General features: G+C 64.2%; 1 protein-coding gene across 2 annotated transcripts; it reads left to right on the top strand.

Annotated features, from left to right (window-relative positions):
• The first annotated feature begins 623 nt into the window (after positions 1-623).
• On the top strand, positions 624-17,560 carry TSC22D3 (TSC22 domain family member 3). Of its 2 annotated transcripts, none has more exons than XM_069810757.1 (3): positions 624-1,088; positions 15,607-15,658; positions 16,264-17,560. In XM_069810757.1, exons 1-3 carry the CDS (start codon positions 766-768, stop codon positions 16,507-16,509), a joined length of 621 nt encoding a protein of 206 aa, XP_069666858.1. In that variant the 5' UTR covers positions 624-765; the 3' UTR covers positions 16,510-17,560. The 2 variants fall into 2 exon arrangements, with proteins under 2 accessions (XP_069666858.1, XP_069666859.1); XM_069810758.1 differs by lacking the exon at positions 624-1,088 and adding an exon at positions 15,070-15,277.
• The last annotated feature ends 313 nt before the right edge of the window (positions 17,561-17,873 follow it).

Here is a 17,873-nt window from a genome sequence, read left to right as displayed (position 1 = left end):
ACCTTGGCCGCCCTGGCTCTACACGCTCATGTTCCACCTGTGCCTCCTTCTTGCTCCGGGTGAAGCAGCTCCCTGCCACAGCCGTGGTGCCGGGTCACTCCAGGCTTTTCTGCCATCCTGGGGGCTTTTCTTCCCCTTTTCCCCCTCTTCTGCCTCTGCTCCAGAGCCACACGGGCTTGTGGTGTGCTCCTGCCGCAGCCCCGGGGGCCGGTGCCGCGGGCGGGCGCGCTCCAGCCTCCCTGAGCCCCCCCTGCTTCCCCCCCAGGAGGCACACAGCGGGGCGGGGGGGTCCCCGCCGGGGGAGGGAAGAACCGCGGCCCCTTGCCGCCCCTTGCCACCCTCTCCCGGGCCACCTCGAGCCGCCAGGCTGGGAGGGGGCCGCGCACCCCCCGGTGGGCCCGGAGGGCTGGCGCAGGGCTGCCGGGGCCCGGGGGCGGGGGGCGGAGCAGAAAGCCCCTCGGGCACCCACGCGTGGGGTGTGCCGGGGGCAGGGCCGGCCGGGGGCGGGCGGGTGCCCGGGGCGGGGTGCGGCGGCAGGCGGCCCGTGCGCTCGGGGCCGCCGTTACCAATCAGCGCGGCGGAGCCGGGGCGGGCGGCGGAGCCGGGGCGGGCGGCCGGGCGGGGCGGGCGGCGGAGCCGGGGCGGGCGAGCGGGCGGGCGTGCGCGGCGCTCGGCAGCCGGGCGCGTCCTGCCGCCGCTCGCCCTCCGCGGCCCCGGGAGCGGCCCCGGTTGCGCCGCCGTGGCGACGCGCGGGGGGATCCCGGGATGTCCTCGTCGCCCGTGGAGGAGTGCCGGTCGCCCGTGGGGCTGGACTGCTGCAGCTGCTGCCTGGACTTGGCCAACCGGAGCGGGCTGGAGGAGGGGGCCGGGGGCGAGAACAACAACCTGGGCAGCCCCACCGTCAGCAGCTTCCGGCAGCTGCAGGAGCAGCTGGTCCGCAAGAACCTCAACACCGACAAGCTGAGCTCCATCATGCGCCAGGACTCGCTGGAGCCCGTCGTGCGGGACCCCTGCTACCTCTTCAACCAGGGCATCTGCAACAGGAACATCGACCAGACCCTGCTCTCCATCCTCCTGCTCTTCCACAGGTGGGTGTCACCGATGGATGCCGAGGGGCTGCCTGTGTGCTGGGTGCCCCTGGAGCCAGACCCGGGCCAGCCGTGTGCTCGGGAGCTGGCAGTATGGGGGCAAGACGTGGGGCCTCCAGTCCCTTGGGCTGCGGGGGCAGGGGGACCCGTATGACCCTGGGGCAGGGGGACCCGTATGACCCTGGAGCCGGGTAGGGTGGCAGCGGCGGGGATTTCTAGGTGGGGAGAAGCATGAGCCTGGGAGGGAGCCCAGTGGCAGGGACCCTAGTCTGCCCGCCGTGGGTGGTGCCAGCCCAGTCCCTGGGTGCAGGTCCAGGTGGCTCTGCCTGGTGACGGTCAGCAGTGCCCCCCGTTAGTGCCCTGTGTCTGTCCAGGCAGTGACAACAGTCTCCAGCTGTGTGTCTTGGCCCCTGGACTCTGTGTTCATCTCCCTAGCTACATCTTATCCACGCAGACATTGCCTGCAGGGGCATGGACAGTGTCCAGCATCAAACAGGCGTTGTCCTCCTAGTCCTGCATGGAGAGGGGCAGCTGTCACTTGAGAAACAGCCATGCTGCCTCAAAAGCCGCCTTTACAGTTAGTGAGAAACTGGGTAGGGAGCCCAAGAGTCCTGCTGCCAGGTCCTGCTCTTTCAGCAGCTTCCCTGTCTCTCCCTGGAGTAAATTGAGTGGAGACAGATTTGGCCTGGGTGGTATTTCCCGTCCCTGGAAAGTGACTCTGCCCCTGACCGAGCTGCTCCCTCTTGGCTAGAGCTGCTCTGGGACGGGGCTGCCTGCACCCAAGCAGCGGGACATGCTGCGTCAGGGCTGGCCCCATCCACTTGCCAGAGGGCTGGGCTTTATGCCAAGGCCAGGTAAGGCAGGAGTGGGGGGTCCCTCCCTGCTCCCCTGCTCCGGCACTGTGGGCAGAGGAGACTGAACGGGGGGTCCCGAGGGCTGCCACCCCGCAGGATCCCCGGCCCTGATAAGGGGGACCCCAGGGGCCGGGAGGGGACAGAGCTGTCTCAGGTCCTGCACCGGTGCCTCCGGCTCTGCGATGGGGCTGGCCCTGGTGCCCAGCCAGCCTGGAGAGCTGGTGAGAGAACAGGGAGCAGCCTGTGCTGCGGGCTGGCAGGCCCGGGGCTCTCCAGCTCGGCCTTGGGAAAGCCGAGCTGGACCAGGGGGTGCCGCAGGGAGCCGCAGAGCTGCCAGAGCACCCCAGAGCTGCCTGTGGCTTCAGCAGGTGGGACGCATCCCTCCCCTCCCAGGGCTGAGGGCACATGTGGCCCCTCAGTGCCTATGTGGCAGGCATCTGTGTGACTGGCAGGGCAGGCAGCGGCTCTGGGGCTCGTTCCTTCGCCGTGGGTGGGGTAGCACGCAGGTGGGGCACGCAGCAGCACCCGCAAGTTTGCAGACACCTCGCCATCCCCTCCCCTTCTTGCACGCACATGCACCTGTAGGCGTGCTCCTGGGCTGTGCAGGGGCGTGCGAGCCTCCCTTCGCTCGCCTCACCCGGCACGGGGAGGCAAGTGGGCTCACACGTGGCTGCCCCACGCGTGCGAGCCACCCAGGCGGTGCGCGCACGCCTCCTCGTCCCAGCCAGCGTCTAATGCTGTGCAGGCTGCTCCTTCTGAGCCGTCCTCAGCAGAGACGCTCTTCCTGCACTTACATAACGCCGAGCTGCCGCTCAGGTGGGAAAGGAGGAGCTGGGATGCCCGCCAAGGCACCCGGCACCCGGCCCGGGCTCCCAGCTGCACGGCGAGCAGCGAACCTACCCAGCCGGGAGGGAAACAGGAGCAAGAGGTTTCCCTTTGCCCCAGGCGGCTGCAGCCAGTTGGCATCACGGGTGGAGAGGGGAAGCGAGACACCGTCCCCAGCGCAGGCTGTCGGGGCTGGGTGTCAGAGTCAAGCATCCAGACTGCTCTCCTGGAGAGGCAGTGACAGTGCCCGTGGGCGAGAGGCGGGCAATGTGGGCATAGCTTGTTGCTTTTGAACTTGTCCCTGCTGGGGCAGGACCCACAGTGCTCCCGACGAGCATCGGTCCGCTCTGCTGAGGTGGGGAGCAAGTGGAGGTGCCAGGCGACAGGGGTTTCTCCCCATCTGTGCCCCTCGCTGCAAGGCCCAAGCCTGTCCTCCATGCCCTGGTGTGTGTGGTGTCCCAAGAAGCTCCGGGCATTCCCTTTTATGACAGGCTGTGCCATAGCGTGATGCGAAGCTGTGGTGTCCCTCCATCACAGCCTGCTTCCAAGCATCCTGCTGCCAGCCTGGTCTGGAGGCTGCTTGGGTGATCCCCCTTTGCCCCTGGGTGGCACAGCCTGTGGGAGCTGGGGGGCACAGCCCCGGGCACTGGAGGCAGGTGTGCCCACACCTGTGTTTGCTGTTGTTTTGCTCCAGCCTGAACTTTCTCCTCCTGGGGAATGAGCCAAGATACCCAAGAGGTGATAGCATACAAAGCAGGGGATTGTGGGTGCCAGAGGAACACCCCGATAACAGGCCTGATAAGGGCACCCTTGCTGCTGGCACTGGGGAACCCGAGCAGGTTTGTGCCCCTTGTTTTAGCTGATGTCCTCCTACGCTGGCACAGGAGGAGGGGGAGGTCGCGTGGATGCACATGCTCGTGCGTGGCCGAAGTCCAGCGCAGCATGGAAGGACGAAGCAGCTGCATCTGGAGTCTGAGTCTGGCTCTGGGGCTGCTGGAGACACTTCAGCCCATGCTGAATCAAGCCCTGGGCTCTGCAAGCCAGAGTCAGATCAGTGCTGGGGTTCTGGGACAACCTACACTGAGCATTTCCAGCCTGTCTCTGGGGGTTTCCCCCTGGCTGGGTGATCCCTGCTGGTCTATCCATGCTCTTTGCTCGCTGCAGGGATGCTGTGAGGGATGCACAAGGTAGGGATGCTCTGGACCTATTGCCTACAGGGCTGACTCCTCCTGCTCAGGGAGTGCGTGGGATCCCATTCAAAAAGGGCTTCTCCCCTCTGTGTCCTCCTCACATGGGGCATCATGAACTGCTCTCCAAGGAGGCCTGGGCAGTGCCAAGGGGCCAAGCTCACATGGAAACACCAGGTATAGGGAGGCCAGCTACCACCATGCTGGCTGGGTGACACATCTCCTCCCCACACATGCCAGTGCGGTGGGCAGAAAGGTCTCCGCCATCCCTCCACGATGCCAGCGTTACCCCAGGATTGCTCTCCAAGACCCAGGTGCGATCCTGAGCCTGGCCAGATGTCGGCCGGGGAGAGCAGCCCCGTGACTGTGTGGCACCTTTCCTGGGACTGGGGGGGCTGAGGGGAGCCGGCAGCGTGGGAGGGGGTCAGCACTGCCGGGGGAGAGCAGCACCCTCAGGGGTGCGTACTGGCATGTGATTCAAGCAGGGCCCCGCCTGGCTCTGGGGTGGGAAGAGGAGCTATGTGCCAACCTGCTCGCCCACATCAACCAGCCCATGCCAGCTCTCCTTGCCCAGCCTTTCCTGGATAAGATCCGGCAGCCTGGCCAGTCCATGCCCCGTCCTGCTCTGGGCAGCAAGGGTACATCTCTGCCCATCCGGACCCTTCCCAGGCACTGTGGGAGCTGCTGCTCTGCCGAACAGGGTGGGCAATGACCCACCCTTTGGTCTGACCCATGAAAGGGGCTGGGGGCCACCTTCCCCTGGGTCCTGGGCAAGCCAAGGGAATTGCAGGGAGGCAGGCAAGCGCTGTGCTGCACCGAGAGGCTGGGGGAAGGATGAATCAGGGTGGGAGAAGCCGGGCAACACCACCTTTCCCACCATAAGGTCAGGCTGGCGAGCAGGAACTGCCCAGGCAGCGGTGCCAGGGTGGCGTTTGTGGCACGGCACCATTTGTTCCCGTCCATCGGGTGTCACTTTGCAGCAGTGATGCGGGAGGGAGGAGACAGAGCCAGGGCGTAAAGGGCATCCCGGGGCGGCGGGGCCAGGGAGCGCATTCCTGCTGGCCGAGTGGGCTGGAGCAACAAGGAGGCATTGACGGGGAGAGGGGCCGCGCGCAGGAGCACGTGTGACCGTGAGAGAGGTGTGGGTGTGAGACCGAAGAGCCGTCCCGCCGGCCGCTCTGCCGTCCCTGGCCCCGCGGGGCAGGTCTGCCCGGGGAGGGGGCTGTGGGAGCCACCCTTCCCGCTTGGGACCGGTGCACCGGGTATTTGTTTGCTTTGCTCTCGTGGGACAGAGCTGCACGTGGCCTGACCCGTGTCTCGTAGCATGGTTTGCCGAGCACTGCGGACCGCTGAGATGCTGGGGAGCTTTTGTTTTAGCAGCAAGAGTAGCTTGCACTCCAGGGAGTAGCTGACCTTGGCGTGCCCAAATCCTCCCACCGTCTGGAAGATGCCAGGCAGCCAGCCTCCTGTGCCTGCCTTGGTTTCCATCATGGGCATCCCACCACCCTGGGACCCCTGCCCCATGACCCAGCAGGCTTTGGGGCGATATCCCTGCAGGTCAGGCTTGCAGGAGCTCCTGGCCAGGGAAGCCCAGCAGCACTGGGCTCAGCTGCAGCACACCGTGCTCGGCATGGCTCAGCAGGGCTGGCGGCAGCATGTGCTGCACCGTGCACCATGCACCATTCCCGTCCCTTGCCTGCTTCTGCGAGACCCAGCTCCCTCCAGCAAGGAGATTCCCCAACATGCCCTGGAGCACAGGAGAGCTGTGCTCTGCCCCTCCAGCCCCTCAGGATGAAACAATTTGCCCCTGGCCACGGGGGCCTGGCACAGCTGAGCCGAAGTCTAGTGACGCCAACACCAGCTGCACAGAAACCTGTCACCTCAGATCCTCCTGCGGACGCTCAGGCGCTGCCTGTCTGCCAGGGCACGCACCCAGCTCTGAGCAGGTAGGGTGTAGGTGTTCCAAGGACAGGCAGGGACGGGCAGCACGGCCTCATGGGGAAAATGCTGGCGGGATTTATTTCAAGCTTTGAACTTCAGGTGTGGAAGAGGTTGGAGCTGGAGCAGGCTACAGGGGTCTGCCCTGGTCCCAGTATCATGCCCCCCACTCCAGCATCACACTTCCCCCTTCTCTGGTGACACGTACATGGCCTGATCCTGGATGGTGCTGAGGCAGGTACTGCTGAGCTCAGCTGTAAGTTGGGGCTGGGGCTGAGACACAGGGGAAGCCTTTTACAGCCCAGCTGGCACCTCAGCTCCCACCGGGCACACGGCACAGACGTCAGTGCTGTGGACAACGCCTTTGCAGGCACGCCATGCCACTGGCATGCTCTGTGCTGCGACCCGACACCACCTCTCCAGCCACCTCCCAGCACAGAGAAGGTTAAAGCCGACCCTTTACTTTGGGGGAGCACCGTGACCTGCGTGGGACTGAGGGGTTCAGGGCACATGTCGGCAGAGACTGGCAGCTGCGTGTACACACAGGGGATGTGACCGCAGCCTGTCTATATGCACCATAAGGCGTCTGTCAAGGGGAGAGTGGGTCCGGGCAGATCCTGCCCTTGGGAAGTGACTGAGACCCCATTTGCAGAGGGCAGAGGATACCTCAGGGTGTGTGGCAGGGGGGTGAGGGCTCGAGAGGTGTTAAAGGCTGCAACCTGTCCTGAAGCCACGCTTTGCCGATGAGCTCTGAGTTATATTTATCCAGGTGCTGTGCATTGCTGGCTTTGGGACAGGAGTTTGTCATCCTCTGTCTGTGTGCTTAGAGTTATATATATATTTGAGGGACTTTTGCTTCAGAATGGCTCTGGTGGCAGAGCAGAAGCCCTGGTCCCCTCCCTGTCCTGCTGACCCCTGGCCCTGGCGTTAGGGTGTGATCCAGTCCTCGCCACCCCCTGCCTGCAACTGCCCTGGGGATGGCAGCCCTGCCCAGGTGGGCAGCACAGTGGCCGATGCCACAGGGCAGGACAAGATATCCCCTTGGCCCCAAGTGAAACCATCCCAGCGATCCCCCCATGACAAGAGCAGGACTGCTCCAGGTGGTCTGGAGGCAGGGAATGGTTTTACGTCGTCCCCAAGGGTTGGCACGAGCCAGGTGACAGCTGGCAGCAAAGGCCGGGCACACGGAGAGCCACAGCAGCATTGCAGGTATGTGTCCCGCCAGCAGCTTATTGTCTTTCATGTTGTTATTGTTCTGAAATGTCAGCGAGGGAAGGGTTTTAACGAAGCGTCCCCAGTTCGAAATGCCCGGGATTCTTTGCAAAGGCCAGGCGGGGTATTAATAACCGTCTCTGCTGAAACTGTGCAGCCCCAGCGTGCGTCCTTGCCTGACCTCCTGCGGGGTGGCTGGCTCACACGCCGGCAGAGCTCAGCTCCTCTCCCACTTCTGATCCCCACTGACTTGCGTCTGGCCTGGCTTCGCACCCCCGTACTGGGTCCACCCGGTTTGACCCTGGGGAAGGGGCATTGAGGGGCTGCCGGTGCTCCCCCCGAGCATCCCCATCAGGCCAGGCAGGAGAATGCAAAGCTCAGGCACCTTTGAAAGGGGAAGGTGCAGGATTCAAGGGTTTCCTTGAACGTGGGTTAGTCTGGGCTGGAAGAGCAGCTTTTGGTCGCACAGGGTGCCGATGCGCTGCTCTCTCGCAGCTTCCCAGCCTCTGTCCTCTCATTATATAAGAGCTGCCTTCCAATTAGTGAGCCAGGCGCTCCCGCACGCCGCAGGGCAGCAGTAGCTGCCAGCGCCAAGCGTGGCTCCGGAGCGCCCGCCCCTGCCTGAAAACTGGCCTGGGATTTCTTTCGGCAGATGCCGAAGGCCCTGCCTTGGGGTTCCTCTCTTGGGCTGGGGATCTCCAGAAAAGCCAGCTCTGCGCCAGTGAGGGGCGAGGGGAGGGAAGAGCCCAGGCTGGCAGCCCCCTGCCCGCTGCATGCTCTGGGGTTCGAGGGCACCCCATGGCCCTGGTGCTGCAGGGGGTCCCTTCAGCATCACAGCCACCTCCGTTCTGGCCCTGGTTCCCTGAAACCGGACCAGAGAAGGGCAGCCAGGATCTGGGGGTGATCCAGCTGGGACCGTCCAAGATGATACAGTGGGCTACGAAATGAGGACAGGCCTGAAGTTCACAGCCTGGGCTGGCAGGAGACCTGCGGGGCAGGGCACGGCTAACCAAGGGAGGTAACACGGAGTTCAGTTATGGGACTCCACCCCACAGGGCCCGTGGGTGTGAAATGCTTGCTCTGCGGACAGATTTGTGGATGAGAACTCTGCTGAGGGTTCAGTCCGCCCATTCTGCCTGGGGCTGGGCATCCCTGACCCACAGGCGGCAGGGAGTGTGGCCAGGGGCTGGCTGTGCTCACTCCCCCCCAGCCCCGCAGCCAGGCACGATGCTAGTGGGAACGCTACAGGGTTTTTGCTGGGCTGTGCCATACCTGACAGCCTACCCCCCCCGGCACGCTGCGGTTGTGGGACCCTGTACGGGCCGGGTGTGAGCAGGGGAGCAGCGGGGTGTTGAGGTTTGCAGCACGGCCCCTGGCAGGGCGCCCACTGGGGCGGCCCGAGCTGTGCAGGCAGCAGCGTGGGGCTGGTGTTGACAAACGCAGGCAAGGCAGGAGTTTGGGCAGCATGGTCCAGGGCTGCTAATAAGCAGATCAGCCCTTTTTCCTCTTCCCCTCCTACCCCAGCATGCCTGGGGAAGCCGTGGCTTTGGGGGCTTCCAATGTACAGCGCCGCGGGGAGAGGTCTGCCGGAGCCGGGTCATCTCTGACCTCCCCTCCTGACACCACTGCTGGGGGGCAGCTGCTACTGGGGTGCACTGGCTGGGGGGCACGGGAGGAAGAATGGGGGCCGGTGACAAAGTTAAAGCAAGAAAAATTGCAGCTCTCAGCAGGCCGGCTCTGGGGTGTGCACTCGCATGCCAGAAAAAACAGAACTGGGAGTACAGCCAAGTACCTTTATCAGAGGAAGCAGGCAGCCCAACAGCTGGACATGGGAGCCTGCCAGGGCTCCCTCCTCCCGCCCCACAGTGCCTCCAGCTCAACAGGTTGGAGGAGTCCCCGTGCTGCAATCCCTGCCTGTGCCCTGCTGCCCAGCAGAGGGGTTAACCTTAGCCGTGTCCCCCACCCACAGGAGCTTGCTCTGCTTGTGTCGGTCGGTGGTGAAGGGAGGGGAGGACAGGTTCCCCATCGGCCTTCCCCGATTGCAAACCCTCCCTGAGCTTCCTCGGCATTGCAAAGGCCTTGACTGCCCTGCGCAGCTCTCCCCGTTGTTCTGGTGTCCCCTGGGACTGGGACTAGGTCTAGCAAGGCCAGCAGCACTGGCTCTGCAGGCAGGGGCTTGCATACCTGCCCAGGCACTTACAGATGTACCTGGGAGGGGTTGCCCTCTGCTCTGGAGCAGCATGTGCCCTGGGTTGAGGGATTTATGAGCACTCCAAGTCTCTGATGGGCATGAACCAGGTCCCCATGTCGCAGGGCTCCTGGATGCGTGGGGCTGCCACAGGTCCCACGCAGCCCCTGGAAGGCACCGGCTGAGCCGGGGGTAGTGCCAAGTCTGCAGTAAACAGCTCGGCCAGGACATCTTTAGGATGAGGAAACCAAGAGCTGGCCAACTGGTGTGCTCCAGCAGCCTCACTGGTGTGCTCCTGTGCTGCAAGGCAGGCAGGCGCAGTTTGGGATGCTGCAAGTGAGACTGCGGAGTGGGACAGCAGGTGACACAGCTTCCTGCGTGCTTGTGGGCAGCCCCCTGACATTACTTCTACCTCTCCAGCACCAGGATAGGGCTGTGGGGCAAGACTGGGGGCTCCGCAGACCTGTCCCACACCCAGTCCTTCCCACCATGGGCTCTCACAAGCCCCAGCCATCACCAATGTCCCTGGCCACCCCTCCTTCAGCTCCTGATGGGCACGGCTGGCCCTGGCGCTGGCATCCCTAGTCCCCTTGGCTGGCACAGCCACAGCTGCAGGATTTCAGGCTGTGAAAGGCAGAGTTTTCTTAGCTGCGTGTTTGCAAGCAGTGGCTTTTCCTCTCCCCCTCTGCTCTGACCCTTTGAGCTGGAGATCTGGCTCTGTGGAGCAGCCTGGGCAGCTTTGGCTCTGCGCCTTTCCCGTGTTGCTCTCCAGTGTCTCTAAGGCCAGGCAATAAACATTTCCCACGCCTCAGACCCTCTGAAGGGCCTTCCTCCCATTGAGCTGAGTCCTTGGGAGAGAGCAAGCCAGGAACACTGCCACAGAGCAGCGAGAACGGCCTGGAGCTGGGGGAGAGCGGAGGCTGAGGAGCCAGCACTGCTCCGGCAGCACAGGCCATTCCTCCAGCTCCCACCAGCAGCTGACAGGGCAAGGGCATCCTTTGGCATGTGGCACCGCAGTGCCTGGCACGAGTTCAATGCAGGAGGCTCAGCGCAATAGCACATCTTGTCCCTGGGGCCGTGGGGATGGGGCTGTGTCCCCTGACCCACAACACAGTGCAGGTGTGGGGTGCCAGGAGGCGAGAGAGATGATCCCATCATCCTGCTCCATGTCATCCCTTGCTCCAGCCAGGCTTAGCCCTGCGGGGGCTGCAGCCCAGCTGCGTTCATGCCTCCGTGTCCTGTTGCAGTGGAGGGGGTCGTCACTAAATGTCACCTGGTGATCGGGGCTGGCATCTCCCAGGCTAGGGCACAGGCCGTGTGTGGGCTGGCTGAGGGGTTGCTAGCAGCTTTGGGGTATCCTGCAGGGCCATTGCTGGCAGTGACACCAGCGAACGGCTAGTGTCACCACCTCTCCTAGCTGCTTGATGATAGCCACGGGGTTTTTTTCCCCCCAGAAAGCACAACAATTAGTGTCACAATTACACTGTATCATGGCTGCCGTTATTGTTCCCAAAATAACCACAGGCAGGAGCCGGGGCCCTGCCTGATGAACCTCCCAAGGCTGCACACATGAGGCAAGAGCTGCCGTGCTGCTGCCCTAGGGAGGCAGCTCGCAACACTGGCCCCTCTCACCTAGCCTGCTCCAAGGCGTCCCTCACCATGGCCTCTGATGCCATAGGGTAGCAGCGAGTCCATGGCCCCCTGCTGTGCAGGAATAGCAAGGGGGGACGTTGACCATCCTGTTCTGCTGCCGCCAGGCCCCAGAGGACCAGGAGCGGGGCACGGGGCGGTGGGAGAGGAAGCAGATCCCAGCATCCCTGCTGGAGTGGGGCCAGCAGCCCAGCAAGGCCGTCTGCCGGGGCCACGGGGGGCTGGGAAAGGGCCCCCCACCGCTCAGGGCACAGCTGGAACCCCACGCAGGACTCTGCTGCTGTGGGAGGTGTTTGGACAGCCCACGGGGGCTCCCATCCAGATGAGAGCCGAGCCCGAACCAGGGGCCCAGCAGAGAGCTGTGAGCTGCTGCTCCCACCTCTGAGATGCCAGCTGGACTGCAGTGGGGCCAGCTGAGCTGCCCCCGCACCACAGTGCCGACACCATGTGTGCATGCACGGGTGTACGTCTGCGTCAGCCGTGAGTCAGGGCAACGTGTGCGTGGGGGGGTGAGGTATTTGCAGTGCACGTGCAGGATGCATCGGCATGCACGCAGGAGGGACGTGTTTGTAGGGTGTGCATGCAGAAGCATGTGTGCATGCAGGATGCACGCGTATGCATGTGCATGCAGGCTGTGCACCTGTGTGCAGCATGCAGGCCCATGTGGGCTAGAAAATGCACATGAGCATGCAAAGGGGCTGGGCATGTCTGTGTGGGTGTGCCTGTGTCTGCAGGGCGGGACTTGCACGTGTGTGCGTGAATGTATGGGTTGCAAAGTGTGCCCATGTTTGAGTGCACCCGGCAACACGTCCAGGGGTGTCTGCAGCAGAAGTCATGTCCCCCAAGTGGGTGTGTGGGCGAGGGGCTGCAGGGGGGTGGGCTGCATCCCTGCTGAGGCTGTGCCAGGGAGAGGAGGCAGCCCCCATGCCCAATGTGACCTGTCCCTGGCCAGGCAGGCTGCCTTGGGATTCCTCATTAATTAAGTGCCAGGAAGGAAAGAGAAAGCAGAGCCTTCTGCACTTCCATCCCTAAAAAGCGTCCCTCCCCTGAGGGTCTCATGGAGGAGGGCAGCATCCTTCCAAGCCTCACAGCTGGGGAGCCCACGCCCCAAGCAGTGATGACTCTGGTCAGGGCTGTGCAGGGCTTGGAAAGACCCCAGGAGGGGCGGCAGGGAAGTCAGCGATTTACTTTTGTTTATTTTTGCCATAGTCTCAGCTCCATGGGAAAAATATTGGAGGTGGCAGAGCTGAAGCGATTTCCTCCCAAAGCACTACGCCACTGCGCTTCCCCACTTCACTCCAGCAGCCACGGAAATCGCCGGCTTTTCACCAGCTCTTGGTGCTCAAGCGCTGTGTCAGGAAGGGGCTGGGCAGGGCCTGGGACCCCAGAGCCGTGGGGCAAAAGCCACGAGCCAGGCTCTGGTCCGTCTGTCCTGGAGCCCATGGTCCCTGGCACTAATAATTTAGGGCTTTCCTTTGGGAAGGTGGCAGGGCCAGGTCTGGGGGTGCAGTAGCACAGGAGATGAGGAGGTGGGGAAACCAAGGCACGGCTGCCAGGGCTAGGGGCAGGCTGGGGTCTGCCCACCCTATCTCCCTGCTGCTGCCCACCTCTCTGCAGGAGAAAGAAGGTGGCACAACCAGTGATGTGCCCAACCACGGGAGAGAAAATGTCTCTCTCCTTCTCCCCTGCTGTCTCCATAGTGAGATGGGCACCTTCCCTGAGCTGCAGGGGGAAACCGAGTCACGGGACCCCCAGTGTGGGTGGCCTGGGCTTCTGGCCTAGAGGACAGAGCTGTGCCCCATGTCACGGGGGCTGCCACCCTGCCCACCACCAGCCACCCTGGGGACAAGCACACACAGAGCGCCTTTCATCTACCCGTGGAGGGGGGCAGCCACCTGCTCCCCGCTTGGCACCCGGGCGGCTCGGGGTGGCACGCTGACCCGCTGGCCCCTGAAAGGGCCAATTGAGCGGGGCTGAGGTCATCTACCCGATGTGTTTACCCCGTGCCCGCTGCCCTGGGATGCAGCCGGCACCCAGGCTGTCCCTGCCACCCGGCAGGCCGGGGGGACGCGTCTGCGGGCAGAACCGGCATTGCTGCTGGGGCGCTGGGCTGCCGCCGGGGAGCAGACGGGCCAGAGCGGGGTCTCAGGCGCTGGCATGGCCTTCCAGCCGCCATACTCCCCGAGCCTCTTCAGGAGGAGGGACTGGTGAGTAGGGCCTGGCCATGGGCAGGGTGGGGGGACATGTGCCAGCCCCGTGGCTGGGGGGGACAAGCCTCTGCTCGCTCTCTGCAGCGCCAGCCCCCTGCTCAGCCCTGCACAGCAGCTTTGCGTGGGCCAGGCTGGTGCTGGCATGAGGGGGGGGGGGGTGCATCATCCCCCCCCCAGATGGAGGGACGAATGGGTGCCACACGTGCCCACACAGGGTGCCCATGCCCTTCGCTGCTCAGGACACCGTGGTCCTCATCCTGCCCTGGGAGGCGGGGGTGCGATTTGCTGGGGAACAAGTTGGCAGGGCCTTACTCTGGGCAGCAGCCATGCTGCACTGTGCCTCAGTTTCCCTTTCTGATGGGGAAATACGCCTCCGCCCACCCTCAGCCCTCTCCCTGAGGAACGGGCACGGCAGCACACCCGCTGGTTGGGGCTCCTTGGGCCACTTCCCACGCTGGCACCCACCAGCCAGGTGCTGGGCACCTTCAGCACTCCCTGGATCAGGGGATTTGGGGTCCTCTGCAGCATCTCGGGTGCAGGTGCCCCTGCCAGCACTAAATGCTTTCTCAGACGCTGCGCCGTGGCACGGGCTCCCTGCCAGGGTCTCGTTCAGCATCAGCCCCTGCCCTGGCTTGCAAAGGATGAGCCCCACGGGGTCAGCGGCAGCGGGCAGCAGCAGGGTGACCGCCCGGGTGCTGAGCGAAGTCCCACCCGGTGCAGGTCCAGAGGGCAGAGATAAGCCCTGGAGCTGGCAGGGCAGCCGAGCACAGGGGGAGCAGCACCCACGGTGGGCAATGCCAGCCCCAGCCCCGCCACGTTGCTAGGTGTGTTTTGGGGGGGGGGGGGTGTCTTGCCTGCGCCCCACGGCGGAGACGCGCTCGCTCTATGTGCAAGTCGCTCTGCGGGTGCGGCGGCAGACCCGGCGTGACCCCGGTGCTTGCACACGCGTGTGCACACGCAAACACAGCGGACACCCGGCCCCCCGGCTGTGCGCCCCCCCCCAGCAGCCCCGGGTGCCCCAGCTCCCTCCGCGCGCAGCTGGGGGGGGCAGCCGGGGCCCGGCCCCGGCCCCGGCCCCCGGCCCCGCTGCAGTGCCGGCCCTGGCCGCGGGGCGGCGGCCCCTCCCGGGCAGAGCGCGGTCCGGTGGAGGGTTATGCAAGGGCGGGGCGGGGCCGGCGGCTGGCCCCGGTCTTGTTTTGCAGCCCGGGGTTTGTTTTGCACGCCGGTTTTGTTTTTCCACTCCCGTTTTTGTTTTGCGGTCCGGTTTTGTTTTGCACTCCGGGTCTTGTTTTGCGCGCCCGTGTTGTTTTTCCACTCCCGTTTCTGGCTTGTACTCCCGGTTTTGCTTTGCACGCCCGTGGCTGCCCCTTTTCCTTCTGTCACCCCCCCCCCCCGCCTTTGCAGCCGCGGCGGGCCCTGCTGCGCGGGGAGACCTGCAGGCGTGCACCCCCCAAATGCAAAGCAGGTTTCCTCCTTTTCCCAGTCCCCCAAGCAGGTGTGTGTCGTTCCCCCTCAGCTGAACCCCCATCCCGGTTGTATGTGGGAAGCACAGAAAGGGAGTGCTGAGGCCTGCGGAGGAATGTGGGGTGGAGGGATGGGTGCTGAGGAGGGATGGGGTGCCAAGAAGGGATGGGGTGCCAAGACTCGACTCTTGTTGCAGAAGACGAGGGGTGCAGGCGTGGGTGTACAGATTAGGAGTGCAGAGTCGCGAGGACACGGCGCTGGGGGGCAGGGGTTCTGGACTGGGAAGGGGCCGTGCTGTGCTGGGCTGCAGCTGGGGAGGCGCGGAGGTGCCGTGCCGGGGTGCGAGGGTGCCGTGCCGGGGGTAGGGGTGCTGTAGCACCCGCAGCAGCCCCGGGAGCGGCGTTGCGGGACGCGGGGCCGGCCCGGCCGCGCTGGCCCCGCCCGACGGGGCGGACACCGCCCATATAAGCGGGGGCGGCGCGGGGGGAGCTGCAGTGCGTTCAGCTCTCGCTCGTCTGCTTGCGACGCTCTCCGCAGCCATGAGCACCGGCATGTACCAGTCCCCCATGGAGGTGGCTGTCTACCAGCTCCACAACTTCTCCATCTCCTTTTTCTCCTCCCTGCTGGGGGGGGACGTGGTCTCCGTGAAGCTCGACAACAGGTAGGGGCAGCCCCGGTACCGGCCGCGGTCTGCCCCGCCGTTTTCTGCCATGGCCCGGGCCGGGCCGGCCCGTTGTCCCGGGTGAAGGGGCGTCTCGGTGCCCCGGGAGAACCCGCTGCATTGCCCCTGCGGAGCCGGGGGGGGGGGGGGCAGGTGCATTGTTCCTGTGGGGCGGGGGGGGACGGGGGACTGATGCATTGATCCCTGGTGAAGGGGGAAGCCCCGCTGCATTGCGGCCCGGGGTAGGGGGTGTCCCGGTGCATGAATTCCCCGGGGAGGGGGTGCCCGGGGGCTCGCTGCTAACGCCCAGCCTCTCCGCTCTCTTCCAGCGCCTCCGGAGCCAGCGTGGTGGCCATCGACAACAAGATCGAGCAGGCAATGGTGAGCCGCAGTGCTGCTCCCCCCACCGCGGACCTTCCTCCCTGACTCCTCCCTGGGTGCTTTTGCTTGGGGGGGGCTCCCCACTCCCCGGGTGGGTGCTGAGCCCGGAGCGGGGAGTCCCCGCTCTCCAGCCCGTTGCGGAACAGAGCAGCTCCTTTGTCTGCCCGCCGCAGCTGGCTGAGCTCATTGGCTCCGGCAGCACCGCAGTGCGCAGGGAGTCTGCCGAGGGGGGAACCTGGGAAGGACCCTCTGGGGATGGGGCGGGGGGGACACCAAGCCAGGTCGCATGGGTGGTAGGGAACTGCAGCCTGCCAGACCCCGGGGGGGGAGGGGGCGGGCGGGCGTTGGAGAGTGCCTCCGGAGGCAGCAAGACCTGGGAGATTGGGGACCTGAGGGATGCTGTGGATGCTGGCCTAGGGGGGCTACACTGGTGAGCACCGAGCCCTGGCCAGGGTGCCAAGGGTGGTGTGGGGAGGGGAGGCCTTTGGGAAAAGCCTTTGTGGCACTTGGTGGGTGGCTGGGGGCAGAGCTTTGCGGGGCAGGGTGGGAGCAACCCCCAAGGTGTAACTGTTGAGTGATCAGTCTCTTCAATGGGCCTTTTGCAGGATCTTGTGAAAAATCACCTGATGTATGCAGTGCGGGAGGAAGTGGAGGTCCTGAAAGAGCAAATCAAAGAACTGTTGGAGAAAAACTCCCAGCTGGAGCGTGAAAACAGCCTCCTGAAGACCCTCGCCAGCCCTGAGCAGCTGGAGAAGTTCCAGTCCCGGCTCCCTGCAGAGGTCCTGTGCACAGAGGAGCAGAGCCCCGGGGCAGCTGCCCCAGCCCAGCACTCAGGGGGCTCTGCGGTGTAAGGTGGCTCTGTCCTCGGGGTGGGCAGAGCCACAGAACTCTTTCTACTTAATCTCCTGCAAAATCGTTTCTGCCTTCATCTCACACGAAGGACTGCCAGACCCCGGCGCTGAGCCGTGCCTCCCCCTGGGCAAACCTGGCCAGCCAGCAGAGCCAGTGGCCGTCTCCTGCACGAGGATGCTCTTCTGCGAGGGAGATGCGGGCAGCTGACCACTCCCCATCCAACCACCTGCCGTGTGCCAGGAGTAAATCTGTGGCCCGCCCATCCCAGGCTCTGTTGAAACCTGGGCATCTGCAACACCCTGGCAGTGCCAGGTGGCCTTTGGCACTTTAATGGGAATCCACGGTTGGAGGAGCGCATGCTGAGTCCTATGCCTTTGCTGCACTGTGCAGGGGGGGGTGTCTCTTTCTGGCAAAGCCTGACGTTGGAGGAAGACCGTTGTTTAGTGAGCGATGCAGATTTGTCCCGCTAGCCACCCAGGAGCGTGCTCGAACCCAAACCTGACTCTGAGCAGCATCGGTGGTGGCAGTTGCGGTGTAGTGCATGGCTGTACGCACATCAGTGTGGGGATTACAAGGAAAAAAAAAGCTTGTTTTATTAGTTTGGGCATCTTCTGTAGCCGTATCTATGTATAAACACACACATGAGCAGTGCCCACAAGGCTGTGGGGTGCCCTGCTCTAGGCCAGCCATGCCCATCTCTGTACAGCTGGGGGATTCGAGGCAAGACTGGAATGGCTAATGGCTGTAACTGGGTGGCCAGCACTGTGAGCGGCACGAAGGAGGGGGATGGATTCACCGCTCTCTGGTATACACCGTAACAGAGCCATGCAGCAGTGCTGGGAGGATCTGGACTGACCGCTGGGCAGAGCCATGACAGGGGCTGTGGTCCAGCCTGCTGGGTTGGGGGGAGCCAGCCTGTGCTCCTGGGCTCCCCACCTTCCCTGGCCAGCTCTCTGGGAAGTGACGGGACGTCCCTTTTGACGTCGGAAGCGGTGACACAGTTGTGTAAATCTAGGTAGAAATGGCAATAAACTCTACTTTTTATATAAATGTGCACCCCAAGCTGTGTGGCTGTGGCTGGGAAGGGTGAGGTATTGGGGTGCTGGGGTGTGCTGGGGCTTGCTGGGATGGGACTGGTGAGGATACTGTGCTGCCAACTTGCTGGGGGCTGGGCTGATGCTGCTCCCCAGCTGAGAAAACCTGGCAGCTCCCCTCCTTTGGGGGAGGGGGTCAGTCCCCCCTAAACCACCCTGGTTAAGCCAAGTTGAGATTTTGGAGATGTGAGCAGGCACCCCCTTCCTGGGGGCTGGGTGCACGGTAGGAAAGGTGCCCTGAACCTACAGGTCTTTGTCCTCTGTGTCAT

Source organism: Haliaeetus albicilla, chromosome 23 (genome assembly GCF_947461875.1).
Source record: "Haliaeetus albicilla chromosome 23, bHalAlb1.1, whole genome shotgun sequence".
NCBI classification, from domain to species: domain Eukaryota; kingdom Metazoa; phylum Chordata; class Aves; order Accipitriformes; family Accipitridae; genus Haliaeetus; species Haliaeetus albicilla.
Note: the sequence above shows the minus strand (reverse complement) of the source record. Positions and strands in the feature narration are given on the sequence as shown.

Coding starts and splice junctions, on each gene's coding strand:
- TSC22D3 (XM_069810757.1), top strand. CDS start 766: ATGTCCTCGTCGCCCGTGGAGGAGTGCCGGTCGCCCGTGGGGCTGGAC. Junction 1,089..15,606: donor ATCCTCCTGCTCTTCCACAG/GTGGGTGTCACC, acceptor GCTCTCTTCCAG/CGCCTCCGGAGCCAGCGTGG. Junction 15,659..16,263: donor ACAAGATCGAGCAGGCAATG/GTGAGCCGCAGT, acceptor GGCCTTTTGCAG/GATCTTGTGAAAAATCACCT.